At 31.0% G+C, this 21,391-nt stretch overlaps 3 protein-coding genes across 3 annotated transcripts; 2 read left to right on the forward strand and 1 right to left on the reverse strand.

Moving 5' to 3' along the window:
* Positions 1–210: 210 nt before the first annotated feature.
* LOC129300418 (uncharacterized) lies at positions 211–6,293 on the forward strand. Its single transcript, XM_054938987.1, has 2 exons — positions 211–303; positions 4,897–6,293. Exons 1-2 carry the CDS (start codon positions 211–213, stop codon positions 5,917–5,919), a joined length of 1,116 nt encoding a protein of 371 aa, XP_054794962.1. The 3' UTR covers positions 5,920–6,293.
* Positions 6,294–11,926: 5,633 nt separating this feature from the next.
* On the forward strand, positions 11,927–15,057 carry LOC129300419 (plant UBX domain-containing protein 4-like). The gene is made up of 4 exons (XM_054938988.1): positions 11,927–12,151; positions 13,442–13,727; positions 14,126–14,221; positions 14,410–15,057. Exons 1-4 carry the CDS (start codon positions 12,006–12,008, stop codon positions 14,791–14,793), a joined length of 912 nt encoding a protein of 303 aa, XP_054794963.1. The 5' UTR covers positions 11,927–12,005; the 3' UTR covers positions 14,794–15,057.
* A 3,012-nt stretch (positions 15,058–18,069) lies between these two features.
* On the reverse strand, positions 18,070–19,092 carry LOC129300417 (uncharacterized). Its single transcript, XM_054938986.1, has 3 exons — positions 18,890–19,092; positions 18,501–18,774; positions 18,070–18,399 (listed from the first exon to the last, which is right to left on the reverse strand). The coding sequence occupies exons 2-3, from the start codon at positions 18,682–18,684 to the stop codon at positions 18,110–18,112; spliced, it is 474 nt and encodes a 157-aa protein (XP_054794961.1). The 5' UTR covers positions 18,685–18,774; positions 18,890–19,092; the 3' UTR covers positions 18,070–18,109.
* Positions 19,093–21,391: the final 2,299 nt, after the last annotated feature.

The following is a 21,391-nucleotide window of genomic DNA, read 5'->3' on the forward strand; positions in this document are numbered from 1 at the left end:
AATTTAAAATTTAAATTTAAAATAAAATATTTCATCAACCACCGATTTATAAAGTGAACTAAATTACATTTTTAAAAGGTAATTAATATAAATTTCGTTGTTAAAAATCTTCATTCACCTCAAAACAAGGACAAATGGGTGTCTAGTTTCTCCAATGTCATCAAAGCACGCGGCGATACAGCCCTATCAATCTTGTGGGCTCCACAGAGCATGTCAGCTTGTAGAGGGGGTCCCACCCTTTTGATATTACACCCGGCTGGTGAGAGGAAGGGTTTGAGCTGGACCCCACAACGATATTCTCCGGTACGTGCCAACGGTAATAACCGTTTGATTTTGATGTGTTACTTTTAAACTTTTCTTGATCCAATGGCCCATATTTGTTATCGTGGCGTTTCATCATCCTCCGCCTTCCCATCTCTCGTCTCATTCTCTAACACGTGTCCCTTATTCTACCACCTGTCACTCGTCCGCACAATTAAACATTTATTTTTCTTTTCCCATTATTTTATTTATTCTCAACTACACTTCCTATTATTTTCTCTCTTTTTTTAATTAACACCAGAATTATTATTATCATTATTTTGAGGTTACATCCGGAAAATCCTCCACAGCAACAACACTAACATATCTTCCAAAGATATGAAGGCCACATGATAATTCTCTCTTACTTGAATTTGCTCCGTGCAAAAAAAAGTGAAAAATGAGATTTTTAAATACTTTAAGAAGATAATTCGTATAATTCACACTATTAAGAGCCACGTTTTCCTTGGAGCATGTCAGGAAGCTACTCCTGAAAACAACTGTAAATACAGGAAAAACACATAAAAATAAATGAATTTTACATAATATGTTTTTATTTTTTTTACCATCACATAATATGTTTTTATTAAATAGTATACAAATAACATGAAATATTAAATTCATGTAAGAATTTCTTATAATCAAGTAAGAACAAGTTTTTTGATAAATGATTTTTATATAAAAAAAAAATTTCAAGGTCTTACTTGGTTATGAAAATGAATGAAATGTAATAAATTGAAAAAAAAATTAATACAAAAATAAATTAAATTATTCTTTCTCCTCATGATATGCATGGTAAAATTTATTAATATATATTATAAATATAAAACTAATCATACCTTTTAAAAATTTTATAAATTATAATTCTCAATCTTATGAATTAAATATACCTCTTTTCTATAAATGTGTTCACTATCTGTTTTAGTCATTCTTTTTTTATTTTTATTTTTTTAATCTATTATATTTCATTCACTTTAATAACCAGACGGGGTAAAAATTCATGAGAATAACATTATTTTGTATTGATTTATAAATAAAACAAATCAGAAATAGCTAAAATTGAAAACAGAGAGAATCGGATGCTTTCCAATTACGATGACAACAGACATCTAAATCGGGGGATTCCTAGGAGTAACGTTAACGAACAGTTTTGCTGTAAAGGAATAATACATGACCAACACGTGGCAACAGGATTAGATGGCAACATAATTGAGGAGGGCATGTGAAATCTACTTATCAAAGGCAAAAACCAAAATAAAGCGGAAGCAAACTAATGTGTGGCACGCTAATCCAGAATTTCATAAAACTAAAATTACACGAAGACGCTCGAAATAGTGAACAGAACGTGAGTAGTAGAGAGAGAAAGACTGAAATGGATTCCAAATTGGCAAATTCCAACTCGAGGAGTGATGTGAATCAAAGTCCCTTTTTCTTCCTTCCCTTCCAAAATACTCCATTCTCTCTGTGTGCACACATTCACAAACACAAAATCCACACACACACCTCCATATGTTGGCCCTGCGGCATGTCGGTTCCTTGCGTCATCGGTTACATTATTTCCTGACCCTATTTAATTGATAATTAACTCCAACACCTTTCACATTTTGTCATGTTTCATAAATCTGTCTAATAAATTTTCCAACTAAATCAAACAAAGTCCTCTAAGAAAATGCGTTTTTGTTTATATGGTTATCCAAGTGGATCGGATTTGAGCATTACCGTGGCCAATGTTCGTTGGTCTAAATAATGTGTTTTATTGAGGGTAAAATTTTACTATAAATGATTAATTTCAACTAATTTCATTGATTTACTGTAAAGTTATCATTAGTTTCTTGTAATAAGGATCCCAAGGTGGATATTGAATTGTTTTTGACCTCCTACATTTCTTTGTTATAAAAAATCTAAAAAATTAAATGGTTGGTTATGTTTCTAGATATATGTGTGCGTATATATTTATTTATATCCCATGTACATAATGCATGGCTGATTTCGATTTCAATGACTTTTAAATAATTTAGATGGACATCACATCGTTTAAACTTGGGAATATGATAATAAAATTTCATCGAGATATATAAAAAATAATTAAATCTCTTAAAATGCTATAATTCATTTCAAGTTTTTAAGTACCTTTATGACATTAATAATTTTATATTAAATGACTAAATTGTCACCTGTTTAAAAATTTTAAATGAAAAATTATGATTTCTTACTTATTTGCAAGAATAAATTTGTGATTATTTAAATAAAAGTTGTAACTAATTAGTTTCAAAAATTAGGCTTAAATGGTAAAATAAGTTTCATATAAAAAATTGTGATTTTTTATTTAATATTTGCGATTAACAAAATTAAAATTGTTATTACTTAATAAAAATTATAACTGATTATTTTTAAAACTTAAACTTAAATGATAAAAATTTTATGTGAGAAGTTGTGATTTATTATTTAATTTTTATAATTCACAATAAAAGTTATAATTATTTAAATAAAAGTTGCGACTGATTATATTTAAAATTTAAACTTTAATGATAAAGAAATTTTATATGTGAAGTTATAATTTTTTATTTAATTTTCACAGATTAAATAATAAAAATTGTTAATGTTTAAATAAAAATTGTAATTTAAATTAATTATTTTAAGCAAGAGGCAATTCAAAATTTGTCTGGGTAACCCTCAAATATTCTTGCCAATTTCAACAAATATTTAATTTTTTTAAATATACTTTTAATAGATATAAATTGAAATTCATGCGAGAATTTAATTATTTAATAAAAAATTATTAATATTAAAAATATATTCAATGACTTAAAAAAAATTACATTTTGAGGGATGAAATTTTATCATCGCTTCCCCTTTAAAATTACATGTAATTTCAAAAGACTCTAATCCGTGATCGCCAATTCGTGAGAGCAGCTTTTTGGTGCTCTCACTGCTGCACATGTAGTTCATATAATACAGTTCAGATTTTTTATTTAACTTTATCGTACAGTACTTTTATACAGATATATGTACACACACTCACTCACAAATAATAGTGTGCATTAATTAATCGCGATGTATCTATCCATGTGCATCCCACCCAACCCTAAATGCTACGCGTGTTCGGATCCTCTGGTTTTTTCCCCCTTCCTTCCTCATCTCATCTCTATTCTCAAATTATAAAATAAATAGTTCAGATTTAATTATTTTTTTTCAATAAATTTAATTTTTTATAAAATAATTATAATATAAAAATAAATAAATTTAAATTATTATAATTTTTTTGGGCAGTTCACACTTATATTTTATCATTAGAAACTTTTATAAATTAAATTTTATTTATTTTATTGTAATTATATATTGTGCATGTTAAATTTTAACCATTTAAAATTACTTGTTTTGATTTAACTGGTTTAAAAAGTTAAATCAACTTATCTTATAATCTTAAATTTAAATTTTAAAATATTTAATCGCATTAAATAAATATATTAAGAGCATTTTAAGATAGCCATGAAACTATTATTAATAATAATAATCTCACATAACTGAGATTTTGATAAATAAAAATGTTTTCTTATATAAGCAAACCGTGAAGATGGGAAGAGAAGGAGGAGAAGGACGTGCAGGGACATTCTGGAGAGCGCCCGGTAGGGGATCTGCTTCCTTTGCGATTTTCTCTTCCTTTTGTTTTTCTTCCCAAACAAACATTTTTGGTGCCCCCATAGGAATTTATTTCTGTAGTTTCATACATGTATTTTTGTCAATGTCTAACTTACAGTTATTCCTTAAAAAAATACGTTTTCCCCATAAATAATAAGTGTTCTGATGTAGATACTTCTATATATTATAATAAATTAAAATTTACATCACACACAACTATAAGATAAGCATTTAATTTACTTTCAATAATTCGTATCCACAAGGAGTGCAATATTTTTGTTGGTCGTGATAATAAATATTTTTTAAAAAGACTTGTGCAAAATTAGTTATACTACTACAGGAAAGTAAAATTGTTTTAATAGAAAAGATCTAAAACATAATTAAAATATTATCAAATAAATACTAGTTCTTTTTTGCCAAAAATTTAAAAATAATAGTATACTAGATTCTTATAAATTTTAAAATTTTTATTTTTTTTTTAATTGAGTTATCCTTTAGAATCGATCTTTTATATTTTGCCAAACGGCAGGCTTTGTATGACACATACTCCTTCCATACATAAATGGACTCAACCTCCAAGTTTCCAACCTCCTACCCTAATTATTTTCTCACTCAATGCAATTATTTGTCAATTTTGGTATATTTTTAAAATTTAACAGATATGGTCAATTTTTTAGGGCCATAAACAAATAGGAAAGTATAGAGATATGAGTTTGTAATTTTTTTAAACAAAAATTTGAAAAACTGTTGCAAAGACAGAGCCATATGCTGGAGGAGTTTTGAAAGACTTGTTCATTCTACTCTCTTTTAATGCTTGGTTGGCTCTTTATGATCTCTGAATTCTTCTCACACTCCTTCGGAAACTCTCAACCTTCTTCATAACGCCATTAAATCACTACACCTCCTCATCCTTCATCTTCCTCCTCCTCATCCCCCTGAAATCTCCATGGATACCAGCAAAACAGAGAACCACAGCCTTGGTCTCTTTCTCCATCCAGTGGCGGAAGACGAAGAAGCAGCGTCTGCAATTCCCCCGAATTTGAGTTCTGGAAGGTTCGCAACCCGTCTTTCCCTCAACCCAATCTCCTCTCCGCGGATGAGCTCTTCGTCGATGGCGTCCTCCTCCCGCTCCACCTCCTCCCCCTTCAAAATAATTCTGGCCCATCGGCCTCCACGCAACGCCCGGACACCGAAACTCTCATATCGGAGCCGCCGGATCCAGTGCCTGGGTCCACAACCGAGCCATCGCCGGCCATAACAGATTCATCTGTGACGACGTCGTTTTCGGCATCAAAACGGTGGAAAGACATTTTTAAAAAGAGCGAGAAGAAGAGCGAGGAAAATAAGAGCTCCTCGGAAGAGAAAGGGAAGAAAAAGAATAAAGAGAAGAAAAAAAGCGGGAACGGTGCGAGTTCGGCGGAGTTGAACATCAACATATGGCCGTTCTCGCGGAGCAGGTCCGCCGGAAATGCCAGCACCCGACCCAAGTTATTTACCGGATCTCCCGTAACCCGGAAGGTCAACAGCGCGCCTTGTTCTCGGAGTAACTCAGCCGGGGAGTCCAAGTCACGAAAATGGCCCAGCAGTCCCGGTCGTTCCGGGGTCCATGTTGGTCGGAGCAGCCCGGTCTGGCAGGTCCGCCGTGCAGGATCCACCTCGAAGACTTCCGAATCCGGGGTTCTAAATACCAGGGGGTCAAGAAGAGAAACCCCCACGAGTCGCCGGAATAAAACGATCACCCCAACAACCACCACCGGCGGCGGTAGCTCGAAGGCCAGAGTTTTGAATATAAACGTCCCCATGTGCATTGGCTACAGACACAATCTGAGTTGCAGAAGCGACGATAAAATTGGCGCCGGTGGCCCCGCCGTCTGCGGCGTCGCTGAAAACGACGGAACTGGTAACGCTGCGGGAAGCGGTGGTAATATTTTCAATTTGAAGAGCCTTTTCACTAAAAAGAGCATGATAACGTCGCACTAGTGACAATTAATTGGACTCCCATATACAGTAAAATAAATAAATGCTGCTGAGATTTCATATTTTCACTTTGCCCTCTCTGATTAACTTTTTCTTTTTTTCTCTCTTTCTGATGATCTTTGTAAAGAGATCTTTGTGGTTGTGTGATTCGTATATACTGTGTTGGATTGTATGCAAGGGAAAAGGCATGTTTCTGAGAAATGATGACTCACAGGTGAAGAGTTAGAAGTAGATTGGTTGATGAGTGTGGTAGGCTGATAGGGATGAGTAGATAGTAGATAGGAATGTTATGTGATGCTTCCTTCCTCTTTGGGTGTATTGTAATGTCAAATGTTGAAATGCGTCACCAAAGAATGTTATTTCAAGTTTCTTTCTGACTTCCTGGTTTTCTTTCTGCTTTCCTCTTTCGGCATCTTTGCCTGTGACTCAGTCTTACACTTGTTACTGTTAGTACTTATTATTAGCGGCGTTCATTTTACTATTAAAAAAAAGAAAGATAGAAAGAAGCAACCTATATTTACATGAAATTTGACACAACTGGGATGAGCTGTATTATTAACGGCAAGTGCTGTGAATTTTTCCAAAATTAAATGAAGATTTTATGTATGAGCAAAATGGAAAAGGATCTTTTATAAAGTTGAAATTACGTGTAAAAATGTTTAATTGATGATTGATTATTGATAATGAGAGTACTGTGTCATTGATCGTAGAGAAGGCGTTGCCTGATAAAGCCGAATTCAGTGGTCTTTTGAAGGACGAGCACTCTGAGACATTTTGGAAACTCAGGAAGTAAGACAAGCAGTAAAACTGATTCAGCATAATAATCCAAGTGTTGCAAGCACAAAATTCTCTTTTTACTCCTTCTTCATGGGAGCAGTATCTAGTTTTCATTGAAACAAACCCAATAACAAATTAAGCACGTAATTAATTCTTGGCCAGAGGTGACAGACGACAAAGAATGCATAGATGTGTCATGCTACTCCAACTCAGGGTATAGAATTTATAAAATCATAGTCACAAAATACACTCCTTCTTAGCAATATGATCAAGGCAAGTATCCGCATCTTCTGTCGAGTCTGCAGACTCGCTCTTGCCACAAGATGAGCGTGAGAGTTTTTCTCCCAAAATTATATATGTTAACTAACTAATAACTACTAATAATTTAATTTAAAATAGATAAGTAATAATAATTTTATTTATATGTTTGTTTATGTGTCTGTAGAAATAAGCTTGTCTACCGGCTAAGCCCTGTGACAAATAAGCAAAATAGGTCACTTAGACCTACTTCCACCTTTAATACGAAATATTTTTTCGGTTTAACATTGGAATTAATGTACTACCTTCTATATAAATTATTCTTTTCATTGAAGAATGTAAGATATTTTTTAAGAAATTGAATGTTTAAAAATATTTTTTAAGTATTTTAAGATGTAATCATTATTTTTTTTCCTCCCAAAGTGATCATAACTAATCAATCATTTTATATTTATTTAAAATAAAACACCCCAATAAATAGAGGTAAATATAATAAAATAATATTATTTTAAAAATAAGTAACTACTTTATTAAAAATAAAAATTTATTAAAAATATCTTACATCTTTTGAATAGAATGATTACTACAAAATTAAGGGATAATAAATACTTATCAATTAATAATCTTTTACTTTACCCAGCATCATTGCCGGTACATGTGGAAGGAATGACTGATCAATTTTTATTTATTATTAGCCTTATGAAATATATTTTTTTAAATGACAATAGAATTCTTTTGAATTATATAAATAATAATTTAGTCTCTTAAAATATTATAATTTCATTAAAATCTTTAGAAACTTTTTTATTATTAAGGGATTTATGTAAATGAACAATTATCTTTGTAGCAATATTAAGAATTTGACATATAAAGTTATAATTTGCTCTTACATTATTGCAAATATAAGAAGCAAAATTATGATTATTTAAATAAAATTTGTGATCATTACTCTTTATTTCCAACACTTGTATCAATATGAGATATTTGACATGTGAATTTGGGATTTGTTGTTGTATTGTTGTAAATATAAAAAGTAAAATTGTGATTATTTAAATAAAATTTATAATCATTACTTATTATTTTAACACTTATAGCAATATCAAAAATTTGACATACAAAGTTTTGATTTACTATTGTATTATTGTGAATACAAGAAAAAAGTTGTGATTATTTAAACAAATTTATTATCATTAGTAGTTATTTTCAGCATTTATAATAATATTAAAAATTTAACATGCGAAATTGTGATTTATTATTATAATGTTATGAATATAAAAAAAAAGTTTTGATTATTTAAACAAAACTTGTAATCATTTTATTCTCATTAAAGGCAATCTGATCATTTATATAACTTTATTAATAATAGAAAGATTTCTAGAGACTTTAATAGAATTATGACATTTTGAATGGTCAAATTATTATTTATATAATTTAAAAATATTTTATTTTTATCTTCCCAATTATTTTTTTTTAAAGAAAATTACACTAAATATTAGATCAAGGATCCTTATAATAAAGTTGGAAGGCCCCATTTGGTAACCACCAAAGAAGGTAATTTTTCCATCACAAGATGATAAAAATGTAAAATACTTTCCTTGATCCCATTTAGCAAATACATTTTAGGAGTATTTTTTTAATTCAAAATATAGGACACTTTATAATAATTAAAATATTTTTTAATTTTATTATTTTTTAATTAATGTAAAGATATTTAATGTAGTTGTATTATTATTTAAAGTTGAGGGTAAAAATAAAAGTATATATAATTTTTTTTATAATGTCAAAAAACTTACATTTCTTAACATATGTGAAACAGTTAAAAATGTTTTATAATAAAGTATGCATTATGTTCCTATAATCATATTTAATGGTAAGATGTTAACCAATATTCTTTATTAGTTTATTATTAATTTTTATCTTGAGAATTGAGACATGTGACATAAGAGTATGGAACTGCTTTTTCTTTGTATCACATGCTGCTTTACGAGCTAATTAAGTCCTGAGGAATGAATAATTGAACACTATTTTCTTTATTTTTATTTATAAAATATTTTTAATTAAATCTAATATATTAATAAAGAATTGCTATTTAGTTGAACTCACAAAAAATATAATAATTTTTTAATTTTAACCCTAATAATATCACAATTAATATTATAATGGTGATAAGAAAAACATACAATTAATGATCTGTTTTATTTTTTAAAATAAAAGTAACATTATTTAATTATTTAAAAATATTATTATTATTTTTTATATTTAAAGATAAAATAAATATATAAAAAATATTTTATATATAAGAATAAAAGGAGTATACCATTTATGACCCCCAACAAATAGTTTAAAACTAGACACAAGGCGCGGAGCAAGAAAAAGCAGTTTTTTGGTTGCAATTTTGAAGATCGCGTCCAAATGCATCAGCCAGTGTTGCAGGCTCTGAATGTAGTGATTCTGAAAACTGAAAAAGCGAGTAAATATTGTGAAACGGGAACAAGTGGACTCCAACGCACATCAGAAGCAGCAATTGTTGAGAACTGTTCAACATATAATCAGAAGGTTAAAAGGCCTCACCTTGATGTTCCCGAGCCAGCTGTGGGAATAACACATTGTGCAATGCTTATGCTCGTGTTTCATTTTCCTTTTTTTATATCAAAATGTGTTTCATTTTCCTTGGAGGAAGTGAGATAAGTGGCCTCCGTGATGCAAACCAATATGCTTGGGCCCATGCAAAGGCCCAAAAAAAAAAAACAAAGCAGGTAATACAGTGAAATGCGTTTGCCAGCGAGTTTTGTGCGTGTTGCAAGTCAAAACTCAAAATCTTTACTGAGTCTGTATTTTGAAGGCTGACTGTTAAAATAAAAATTATGTGTTTCATTTTTATGTCCTCACTCCGTCCTAATTTCTAAGGCATTTTCTAGCAAAATTATACATAGCAATGAAATTTATTAAATATAATTTACAATATTATTTTTTTATAAACTTTTAAAAATACCCTTCATAAAATAATGATGGGCAAAATGGGATAATTGTCATTAATAAAAATTTTTTAAAAAAATATTTTATATTTTAGAACATCAAATCATCTCAAAAAATATCTTAAAAAACAAGACAGGGAGAATATTTTGTAATGCATTGCATGTCAAAATCCTTAAAGAGTTTGTATTATAAAGGCCAATTGTTAAAGTTAACTTGTTACTATCATGTGAGATTCTAGTGTTGACTGGGGCATCCAGAAAACTCGACACTTGAGAATGAGAACGAGTGAGTATTATATGCGTTGGTTCCGACAAAATGATCATCAGGTTTTCCAAGAATCGTTCGCCAGCGGACCTGTAAGTAATAGCCTGTTTGGTTGAAAGCGATCCATGTTTTCTGTAGGGGAAGGAACAGATTCAGATTTCCATTGTGCACTGTTTATGTTTGTTTTGTGGCGTGACATTTTATTCCATTCCCAATGGCAGGGGATTCATTCTGGCAGCTTCAAGAATCAAAAATCCCGTTTTTCTAGCGATGGAATGAAGCTCCCTTCTAGGCGTTCAACTTTATACTCATCTCAATCGATCTAATTTCTTCCAAGTCATATAGGAATGGTCTTTCCAGATCCCAGGAAAAAAAAAAAAAAAGCAGAACAAAACTGCAGAGCCAAATAAGATGAAACATGAAATTGTTGTCGGGACATCCCATCTCTAATATTATATATATATATATATATATATTATTTTTAATAAAACATGCATCAAATATTTTAATTATGTTAATATAATTTATTCTTATATTAATTATAATTTTAATATTTGTTAGCCCAATTAAAAAATAAAAATTTCTTAATGTTGATAATTTTAATAACATAGATCAAACAATATAAGGTAATTTTTTTTACAAGATATTGATTATCTAAATACAATTTATTCTTTTATATATATATATATATATATATTTAATACTAATTAATTTGGTGATTTATTGTTCGTGCTCCTCCGGGCATGTTTCCAACCTTGATCCATTCTTCTACTTTTAGCAACTTAGAATTATTTTGTAATTAATTTTTATTTATAATATTATTTGTTATTGGTAATTAATAGTTGAAAGTTAAAAAATATAACCATGATGTTTGGTTTAACTAATAAAAAAAATTAAATCAGCTTATCTCAAGGTCTTAAATATGAGTCATAAGATACCTAGTCATATTAAATAAATATATCAAAGACATTCTTAAAATATCTTTAAACATTGTTTTGAGATTTAATTTTTTAAAAGTATGTATGAAGAACAACTTTAATGAGAGGACAACTTTTTGCATAATTCTCAATTTCATAAATTAAATTATTCATTTCTCTCATAACTTATCTTTTCTTTATATCTTGATTATTATATTTGTATTTTTTTTTAAATTTATTTCATTCCATTACTTTCTAACCAAATGGCCATTGTTATCTGTTTTGGTGACAAATTTGTACACCCATATGGAGCTACCCCAAAACAATGTCCTTGCATCAAACACACAACAATGGCTGCGTTTGCGTTTGATATATGGGCAACGTGGTTGGTGCACATCCTAAATTTTATTTTCATAAATTTATTTAAAATCACGTGCTTGAGCTCGACAACTTTGTATTTTATCATTTCTTATACTTTATGCAAGTATCCGTAGAATTGTTCTTAGATTTCGAGTTTAAATAATAAAACTCATCTTTATGAATTTACTTTTAAAATTATCGGTTTGCAATTAATCTTGCATTTTATTTAAAGTGTTTATTAATGACCATACTAAATCACAGGTTCAACAGCCTTGTCGATGTATTTCATTAATGACTCTACTTCATCAGAAAATGAATAAATTTAAAAACGGAACACAAGGTCAAAGGGGGAAAAGGATCACGGTTAACGGCGTTATCCATTTTAGCTCACGCGCTCTGGTGGAGCGTCATGTTATAAGAGATTTGTGCGGCAGGATATATTGGCTCTATTCTCGAGCTTTCTTTCTCTGCCTCTTCTACTCTTCCTCTCTTGCGTGTGTTGCGAAGGTAGAAACAGGAAAATAAAAATAAAAATCAATGGCGTCGGGAGACAGGAAAGCATCGAAGGCATCGAGCAGCCGCGCAGGAAGAATCCGTACACTATCGGATCTGAACCGGCCGTCGGTAGACTCCGACAGCGATTCTGACGGGCCGCAGGAGTACTACACCGGGGGCGAAAAGAGGTTTCCATTTCTCCAACCCCTCCTGTTTGTTTGACATTAAAATCTCAATTTTCTGAAATTTTTTATGGTATTTGTTTCTTATCGTATCGAGTAGTTACCGAGAGCTCTTTACCCTGAATTTATCTGTTATTTTTCCTATTTCAAATGTTCAATGGCTTATTTGTTCGAATCAGAACGGGGGACGGGGTTGGAAGAAGAATTTAGAGTTCAGTTTCATTTTTTTGCCCTGACATAAACTTTGTTCTTGTCATCGAAAGCTTTATACGCTTGACCTACATTCCATTGGATCGGCACTGTTGTGTCCCTTCCCTGGGCACTAATTGAGCAATCAGGAGCGGGAAAGAGAGAGCTATGACTTGAATAGCGTGATGCAGTGATTTACGAGCTGGAGTATAGGGATTAAGCCAGTACTTGGCATTGGAATACAATATTGAATTAGCATAGAAAGCCATTATTGTGATACTAGCTATAACTAACATGATTTTAGCATTCCCCTTTGTCTTTCTTTCCCCTTGATATTATAAGTGGCTTTACCTATGATATATTACCAGCGATACCATCTCAATCTGCTGATAAACAGATAGGTCACTTTGTTGTTGGTCTCCTGGCAATGGGTAGACTGATTATGAGAACCCTTTAGCTTTGATTTGTTTGATATATCTTGGTATGCATAAATATATTCTGGTAGTTTACCAATTTTTACTGCTGCAATGATGATAGTCGACTTAAATCATGTAGATGTCAGACCATTTGTTCAATTTTTGAATTCTTAGGTTTATTTTATTCGGTGACTGGTTTTGTTGGAGTTTTTCTTTGGTTTCTCTGTTATGAGTTGCCACTTGTTCTCTTTCCCGGAGGATTTCTTATCTTCAATCTCTGTGCATTTTTTAACCTTATCTTAATGCAATTTCTTATTTTGTTGTGGAAAAAAATTATAAATGGGATGAGAGCTTTATTAGCTTCTCATTGTTAGGTTTCCGTATTATTTAGCTTGTCTTTACATTAGATTTTAACCTGTGACCCTTCCTTACTTTGATGTGTGATTATTGACGACCACATTCCTTCTTACATGCAAATCTTTGTTCACTTGACTGCCTGCTGAAAAATAATTTTTCCCGTTGTCCTTAAATATTTTTAGTCTAGATTGAAGTGTTCCTTTATCGTGCCACTCTCCTAGACTGAATTGGTACCACAGATGGTTCAGCTCACTTAGAAACTGGTAGTCATGCTTTCTGAACTGTATTTGGAACTTTCTGTTAGTTATTTAACGTTTGTTTGTTATATCTCCAGTGGAATGCTTGTCCAAGATCCTTCAAAGGGCAATGATGTGGATGCAATTTTCAATCAAGCCAGGCAACTGGGAGCTATAGAAAGGCCTCTTGATCAACTCCAGGATCCACCAAGGTCAACAAGCTTTACTGGAACTGCAAGATTACTCTCAGGAGAAACTGTGCAATCAACTTCTCAACAACCTGAGTCTTTTGTTCACAACATTGTTTTTTGGAGTGATGGCTTCACTGTAAATGATGGACCTTTGAGGAGGTTGGATGATCCTGAGAATGCCTCATTCTTAGAGGTATACTGCTTTTATTCACAATGTTGGGAGCTTCGCAGTTGCGTGCAGCCCAAATACAGAATTCATCAGTATTTGAAGATTGTGATTTTTTTTTCTATTTATGATTCACAGAATGACATAATAATGAAATATTCCTGGAATTTTTGTTTTTATCTCCACTTACTGAAAACCTCAGAATGAAAATTCCCTACACTGAAAACCATATGGTAGCCACTAGGGAACTGTATTCCAAGCATATAGTTCGGAGTGCTCTGAAAGCTGTTCTTGAAATGAGCCATGAGACTGTTGAATAATTTTTTCAATATCTTTCTGGAATCTGGAGTACTATTTTCTTCTTGGTTACACTGGTCGATTTGTTGTTAATGATTAATAATTATGTTTACTCTGTTTGAATGCAGAGTATCAAAAAGTCTGAGTGTCCAAAAGAGCTTGAACCTGCAGACAGGAGATCATCAGTCAATGTTAATCTCATAAGGAGGACTGAAAAATATCCGGTTAGTTTTCTGTTAGTGTTGTCCCCCTCTAATTTGATATGAAATCAGCGTGAAACTGGTTTGCTTTTCTCTGTTCCGCTTTTGAATATTCCAGTTTTTTTTTCGTTTTAAATTACTGCCCTGACCTGGAAGCTGAAATCTGAGGATCCGTTGAATAAATTGGATGTGAATTTTTGTTATATTTGTAGGAACCCGAAAAGCGCCATCTTCCATTCCAGGGAGTAGGTAGAACTGTAGGAAGCAGCTCTACTTCAGCAGCACCCGAAACAACTGTTGCTTCAGGTTCTGGTCCGTCTAACGCTCCTAGCCCTTCTGCAGGACTGGTTGTGGATCAGTCTTTGCGGTCAACCTCAGTACAGATTAGGCTAGCTGATGGAACCCGCTTGATATCTCATTTTAATTATCATCACACAATCAGCGATATCCGTGCATTTATTAATGCGTCTAGACCTGGGGGTGCATTGAATTACCAACTTCAGGTGATGGGGTTTCCTCCAAAGCTTCTGACTGATGAAACTCGGACCATAGAGCAGGAAGGACTGGCAAATTCGGTGGTCCTCCAGAAATTCTGATAAACTGCATAAAACCTGCTGCTTCCTGGACATTACTGGTTTAATGGTGGTCTTTATAAATTGAACTTATTTTCTCTGCATCAAACTTGACAGGGTTTAAAGACAGTTTCTTCGAGGGCTTTTTGCTTTTGACGACCTAATTGTTGTTATTCAAGTTTTATCGTGTATTTTTCTTGATTTAGGATCCAGTTGGATTGAAGCTTTGAACCTAATGCCTGTGTCTTTCTGCTAGTATAAGTCTATGAGAGGTGGTTTTATTTATCACTGTTTGACTCTTGTTTCACTTGTCCAAATGTAGAAAGTGCCATGTCTATTGAACTTTGCAAATGTTGATATTTAATCTTCTACAAAATCAAGTAAGCCTTAAGATATTGGGTATTACAATGTTTGGCTTTGCAAGCTTACCCATGGTGCAAGGGGATGATGTCGTACGGTGGTTTTCCAAATACTTGAAATTTTATTTACCAGATAACTTACGGTTAACTTATGCCAAAAGATTAGCTTGAAATTGGTTGAAACTTGTTACGTCAATATAAATGTTAATCATAAATCATCAAAGAGAAGTTAATGGGGCCACTTAATCTAAGGGAAAATCATTGATATGGATTTTCTTTGGTAGATGCATGTATTACATCTGAATAAAGATGAAAAGATTTCGCCAAAAAAAAACGAGAAAGAAAGAGTATAATATAAAAAATAAAATACAAAGTAGATAGACAACAAATCTTGTCCTCCTATGCAGGGTCCTCAATGCTGTTGACAAACCTTGTTTTTTGTCTCTCTTTTCATGTTTGTGAATTCCCGGCCCAATTTGTCTACATTGCTATTGGTTGAACTAACTGTGCAAAATCCAAGCATCCTTACTACACGAGGCCCCCATAAATCAGTTTAACATTTTAGAAAGGGCTTTAGTTATGGACCTGCGTGCACGACAAATTAAATGCTTCCATCGCTATTATGAAGTGATCTTAAGGTAGCATAATTAATTTTAAGAAAAAGTATATAAAAATATGCCAAATTTAATGGAGAAAATCCATTAATTAGGTGTCTAAATCCTTCCACTTTAAAAGATTTTGAAGACACAATACAGCCCATTTCATTAGTTTTAATGTTTTCACCATTCTTTGCTAAATTAATGATTCCGATGAAGTAAAATAATTTTAAAAATTAAACGACCCGCCTTTTCAATGATCAAATCAAATAAAAAGTTGTGATCGAGAAAAAAGTATATCTTGTTCTAAATCCTCTAATAAAAGATATATTGATAAATGCTTTCAATTAAAAAGCCAAAGCAGCGAGGAAAAACAGAATAATGTCGTGAACCATTTTCTTCCTTTAATTTCCTTCTTTTGGAAATGTCAGGTACTTTGAGATATTTTAGGAAGACGATCCATCCAAGTCCTTCAATGATGTTACTTTACAAAAACCAAATAATACGTGATCATGGAAAAGGCTAGATTTGCTTCATGCTGCAAAATTGTGAACCGAATGCCAATGAAGAAACACATACACGGATGTGTGTGACTTGAGTTTTGCTGGTCCAGAGGTTTCAGAAAGATTGAAGTCCACTCTAATTATGTTGAAGCGATAGACCTCATCACTAGGGATTAGAGTGTTGACCATCCTTTTCATGTTATTATTTATAATGCTTGTAATTTGGTAAATAGGGATTGGGTAGTTTCAAACTTTCAATTAACTTGGTCTATAGGGATGTTATTAGCTAGGAAGACACATGTTTTTGAGAGCACTTTTTACATCTTTGACTATTCTTCATTTTTATTATTTGAACGAAGTGAATGATAACTACTCCCTTCGATTCTATTTATAAGATAAAGAGAAAATAATTTTTTTATTTTTTTTATAAGTTACGTTATTAAATTTTTATTATAAATTTTTTTTATCTTCTATTGAATGTTAAAAAAAAATGTAATTAAAATATGTATATTTAATGCGGGTAAAGTTGAAAATTTATTAAATTTTAGAATAGAGTTAATAAATTTTAAATTTTTTTTTATACTAGTAAAACATGTTGAAAGTGATTTATAAATAGAATTAGATAAATAATTAGGATCTCTCTCACTGTTTCTTTTTAATAAGTTGGAAATATGATTAGGCTCTTTTTTGAAGGTTGTTGTACCTGTCTTCTCATTTTATGAATGCATTTTTGTTTGTTTAGGGAAAAAAATGTTGCATCAATTTGTCAACCAATTTGGTGTCTTCTAAGTTGCTAGGTGAAATTAAATAAGCTTGGAGCGTGGTACTGCGCGGGGAGTTCCCTTTGTGGCCGACACTTAATTGATTAATTAATTTTATTTTTAGAAATATGTTATGGACGAGACACGAATAACCCAACAAAATTTAACCAATTATCTAAAATATTTCAAATTATCTTTTTAATAGAAAAAAAAAAGAACATAATTTTTAATCCTTATAGTTTTATCAGGTTTTATTTTCAGTCTCTATAGTTTTTTTCCTATATTTTCAGTCCTTATAGAGACTAAAACCACTAAAAAAAGAAAATTATAAGGATTTAGAAAATAAATATTACTCAATCTTTCTGAAACTATAAGGATTGAAAACATGAAAAAAAAATAATAGGGATTAAAAACAAAACTTGATAAATCTATATAGACCAAAAATTATGTTTCTTCTAAGAAAAAAAGCTCTTCTGTAATTTTTAATTTCCTTAATGAAAAAAATTCCAAAGAAACGAGTAAATATACTAATAAATCATTAATACACGCACACATATATATAATACACAGAAAACCGTATTTAAAATTATTCATTCCACATATTTCCCTTAATGCAACAAAAAAACATGCAATAAATTTTTTTTTTAAAAAAAGCATTATAGATTTATGAATAATCATCATTTAATTTATATTCTTTTGTTAATTAGAAAAAAGCTTCTTTTTTTTTTCAGTTATGGCCAAAATCAAATCATCTCTCTTTCTTGGTGGTAGTAATATGTCCAAATCAAACCCGTTGCAAGTTGCTTTCAAAGAAAATGATGTGGTTTTTACCAAAATAAAAATATGATAGTGGTTCTTATGAGTTAGGAGTTTTGATAATGTGTGTGTGTTACCAATTTTATAAAAGAAATGAAAATGAAAAAAAAATCCAATAATAAACTTACAAAGAATGAGATTTTTTTTAGTGGAGATTTAATATATATATATATATATATATATTGACCGAGAGGAGTAATTCCATCAATGGTAAATAAAACATGAGTCAAAGCCGTAAGCCAGAAAAAATGGCAAGCATACAAAAAAGATCAACCAAAAATAGTTACAAATTAGCCGATTCCCTCTCAATCAAATACAGAAGATGCTTGCAAGGAAGTATAATGATGCACTATCAGGTCGTTAGTGATGATAGCAGGAGGTGAAGGTGCAAAGACCCAGCCAGAAGGTTCCACCCCCTTTGATGCAGAGGCTACTAAAAAGTCAGCAGCATTGTTTCCTGATCGTCTCACCAAGGAAAGATTCAAATGATGAAAAGACCCAATAGAACGCAATGAATTAGCAAGCAATTCATGATACATCCAGCTGCAGTTATCCCATTTTTGTGAGGATAAGGCATGATGTAGGTCTTGATAGCCTATTTCAACGATGAGTTTTTGGTTAGGGTTGTCAGATAACAAGGGAAATCAAGTATTTCAGCCATGAAACCAAATGAGGCGGTAATTTTTTCACACCAACCTTTAATGAAAGAGCTGTTATGATCTCTCCAAATGATCCCTATGCCAGCAAAACCAAATGAACGAAGAAAAGATCCATCACAGTTGACTTCAACTTCACCAACAGTGGGAGGGGACCATATTGCCGAAACAAGAGTTTGGATTCTCATAACAATTAGCTTTCCAATATTCTCAGGCAGCAACATCCATAGTTGAAACGGCAGTGAAAGAGTTAATTACAGCACCATAGAAAACTGAGACAGACCTCATCTTCCCAATCTTCTAACAAAGATTTGCTGCATAAAATTTCCCATAATCATCCAGATCATCCTGAATCAGCAACTTATGACACCAAAGATCAAAAGGTAAGACTGTTTCAGCATCAACCTAAAAGATAAACAGCAAGCATACCAAGCCTGTCCAGCCCATGCACGCAAAAATAATAGATGTTCAACAGTTTCAGGCTCTTGCAAACAAATTGACCAACCAATAGCACACTTCCCCGTGATAAAGAGCTGATTTAATTAGTTGCAAGGGCATTATTGACAACTCCCCGCAAAAAGTGTTTGATCTTTGGCTGCAGCTTGAGGTGCCAAATATTCTTCCATAAATCATGGGGCTAAAGAAATGGATGAACAAGGCACTAGACTCATTTTGTGGGGGTGAAAGAGATACGGACAGTCGATGCCCAAGCTTAGTAGGGTTTTTGCCATAATGAACGGGAGATTTAATATATCAGGTAGTTAAATCATAATGATTACACTTTGATGTGTCCGTGATAAAAGTTGATTTGAGGATGAAAATTTCAGCAGATTAAAGTACATTATTATGTTTACAAAAAAGAAAAGTACATTATCCTATGAAGACCATTAGGGTTGATGAACGATAATTAATAGGAGCCCAATGTGCCATAACAGGAAGAGTTTCTTTTTGTTTGTAAATGTAATAATCCCTTTTCACTCCATTTACTATATAACTCCTTCATGATTTGATTGCTTTAATCACTCATGATTACTCCCCCAAGAGGAAAAGCTAATAACGTCGCGTCCCAACAAAAGTGCTAATCATTTCCTTCATATATTTTTTTACCTCTAAAACTTAACAAGTACTCTATTTTCCCGACCCAACAATCCTGTCGCTGTTGATTAATTTATCATTTTACCAGCATGGCAATTATTAATGGTATGTCCCTTTATTTAATTTTATTTATTTATTTTTTAAATAACACATTAAACTTTGACTTGTTGCAGTTTAACTTTTTTGGCTTTTAAATTACACACATATTATCTTTGTACATTTTATTGGCAAAATAATATACAGTATAATTATAAAAATTTGTTTACATAAATTAAAAAATAGCTTCCCAAGGCTTAAAAATGTGAATTGTCCGTGATACTTCCTCCATTAAAAAATATAAAATATTTTTAATCGAATTTCACTCTCAATAAAATAGTTACTTACTTTTCAACTAACCCTATCTTTTCATATTTACCATTATTAAACATCTTACAATAAATATAAAGTAATTATTAATATGGACGCTTTTTAAAAAAAAACAATAATTACACCTCAAAAGATTAAAAATGCCTTACATTTTGAACATCTAATTTTTTTAAAAATGTCTTACATTTTTTAACGAAGGGAGTATATATATACTTATTCCTTTTAAAAGGGTTGAATGTTAAAAAATATAAAATATTTTTAATATTTTAAAGTACAATGAATTTGTTTTTCCAAAAATATCTTTTATAAATAAATTATTTTATATTTATGTTTAAGTAAAACATTTTATTAAATGAAAATAAATTTAAAAAGATAGTTTTAATTGAAACACACTTAATTATTTGTCTGAAAGGTATAATTGAATTAAAAATAATTTAATTTTTTAAGAGAGGAAGCATATAATGGTCATTTTCTGGCGGCATCATCCGCAATGGTTGACTTCGTGCACCATAGCGCCCAACCAGCGAGAAACTTCCGCTATGAGGAACAACTACTGATCGAAGTGTTTAATATTTAAATATCATTTGTATTATATTCAATTAATTAATTTCAGTCACATTAATATTATGTCCGGCTTCAATCATTTAACCCAGTGTTTCACTGGAAGTAATCATTATAAATTTAAAGACAAAGATAAAACAAGAAAAACCGGAACTGGACTATTTCCCTTTTCTTTTCTTTTTCTCTTTTTTTTGGGGGGTTTGGCAAGCAACCCTTTGTGCTGATAACTTATTATTTTTTATTTTTTGGGACATAAGATTATATGTTGATCATGTTATACATATATATATATATATATATATAAGTAGAACGGATGGAAAGTTAACACAAATTCACCTTATCTTAAATTATAAAATATTTTTAAATAAAATCTTGCATGCTAAAAAAATCATTCAATACACTTAACAATTTTATTTTTTTTAAAATATAAAATTTAAAAAATATTCTTCATTTAATATATCAAAAAGAGAAATAAATAAAAATTAAATAAAGAAAATATAATATTAAAATAAGTGTATTTAATAAAATTTTAATATCCTCAAAGTATCTTATATTTTAATATGTCAATTCTCTTTTAAAAATATTTTTTAATTTAAAATAGAGAAATATATTTCAATTAATAAAAATTTAGCTTATATATTATAAGATTTTGAGTTTGACTCTTTTCATTTATTGGAAGACATTGTTGATAAATAATTTATGAGTACTTTATTAGTTTTTTTTTTTTTTTGGAACTTGAAGCCGTGCTCTCATAGTAATGAACTCCTAATTTCTAACTTGTGTACATTTTCATCATTGAAAGCATGACAAGTGGAAAGAAGCAAACATTGTTCTACTTGGAGAAGATGAAAACAAGGAATTCCTATACAGTAATAGAAAAATAATATATTTGTACACACACCTTGTAGA

The sequence above is a fragment of the Prosopis cineraria genome, unplaced genomic scaffold, assembly GCF_029017545.1.
Source record: "Prosopis cineraria cultivar Desert tree isolate PC_DT_omini unplaced genomic scaffold, ASM2901754v1 PC1579, whole genome shotgun sequence".
Taxonomy (NCBI): Eukaryota; Viridiplantae; Streptophyta; class Magnoliopsida; order Fabales; family Fabaceae; genus Prosopis; species Prosopis cineraria.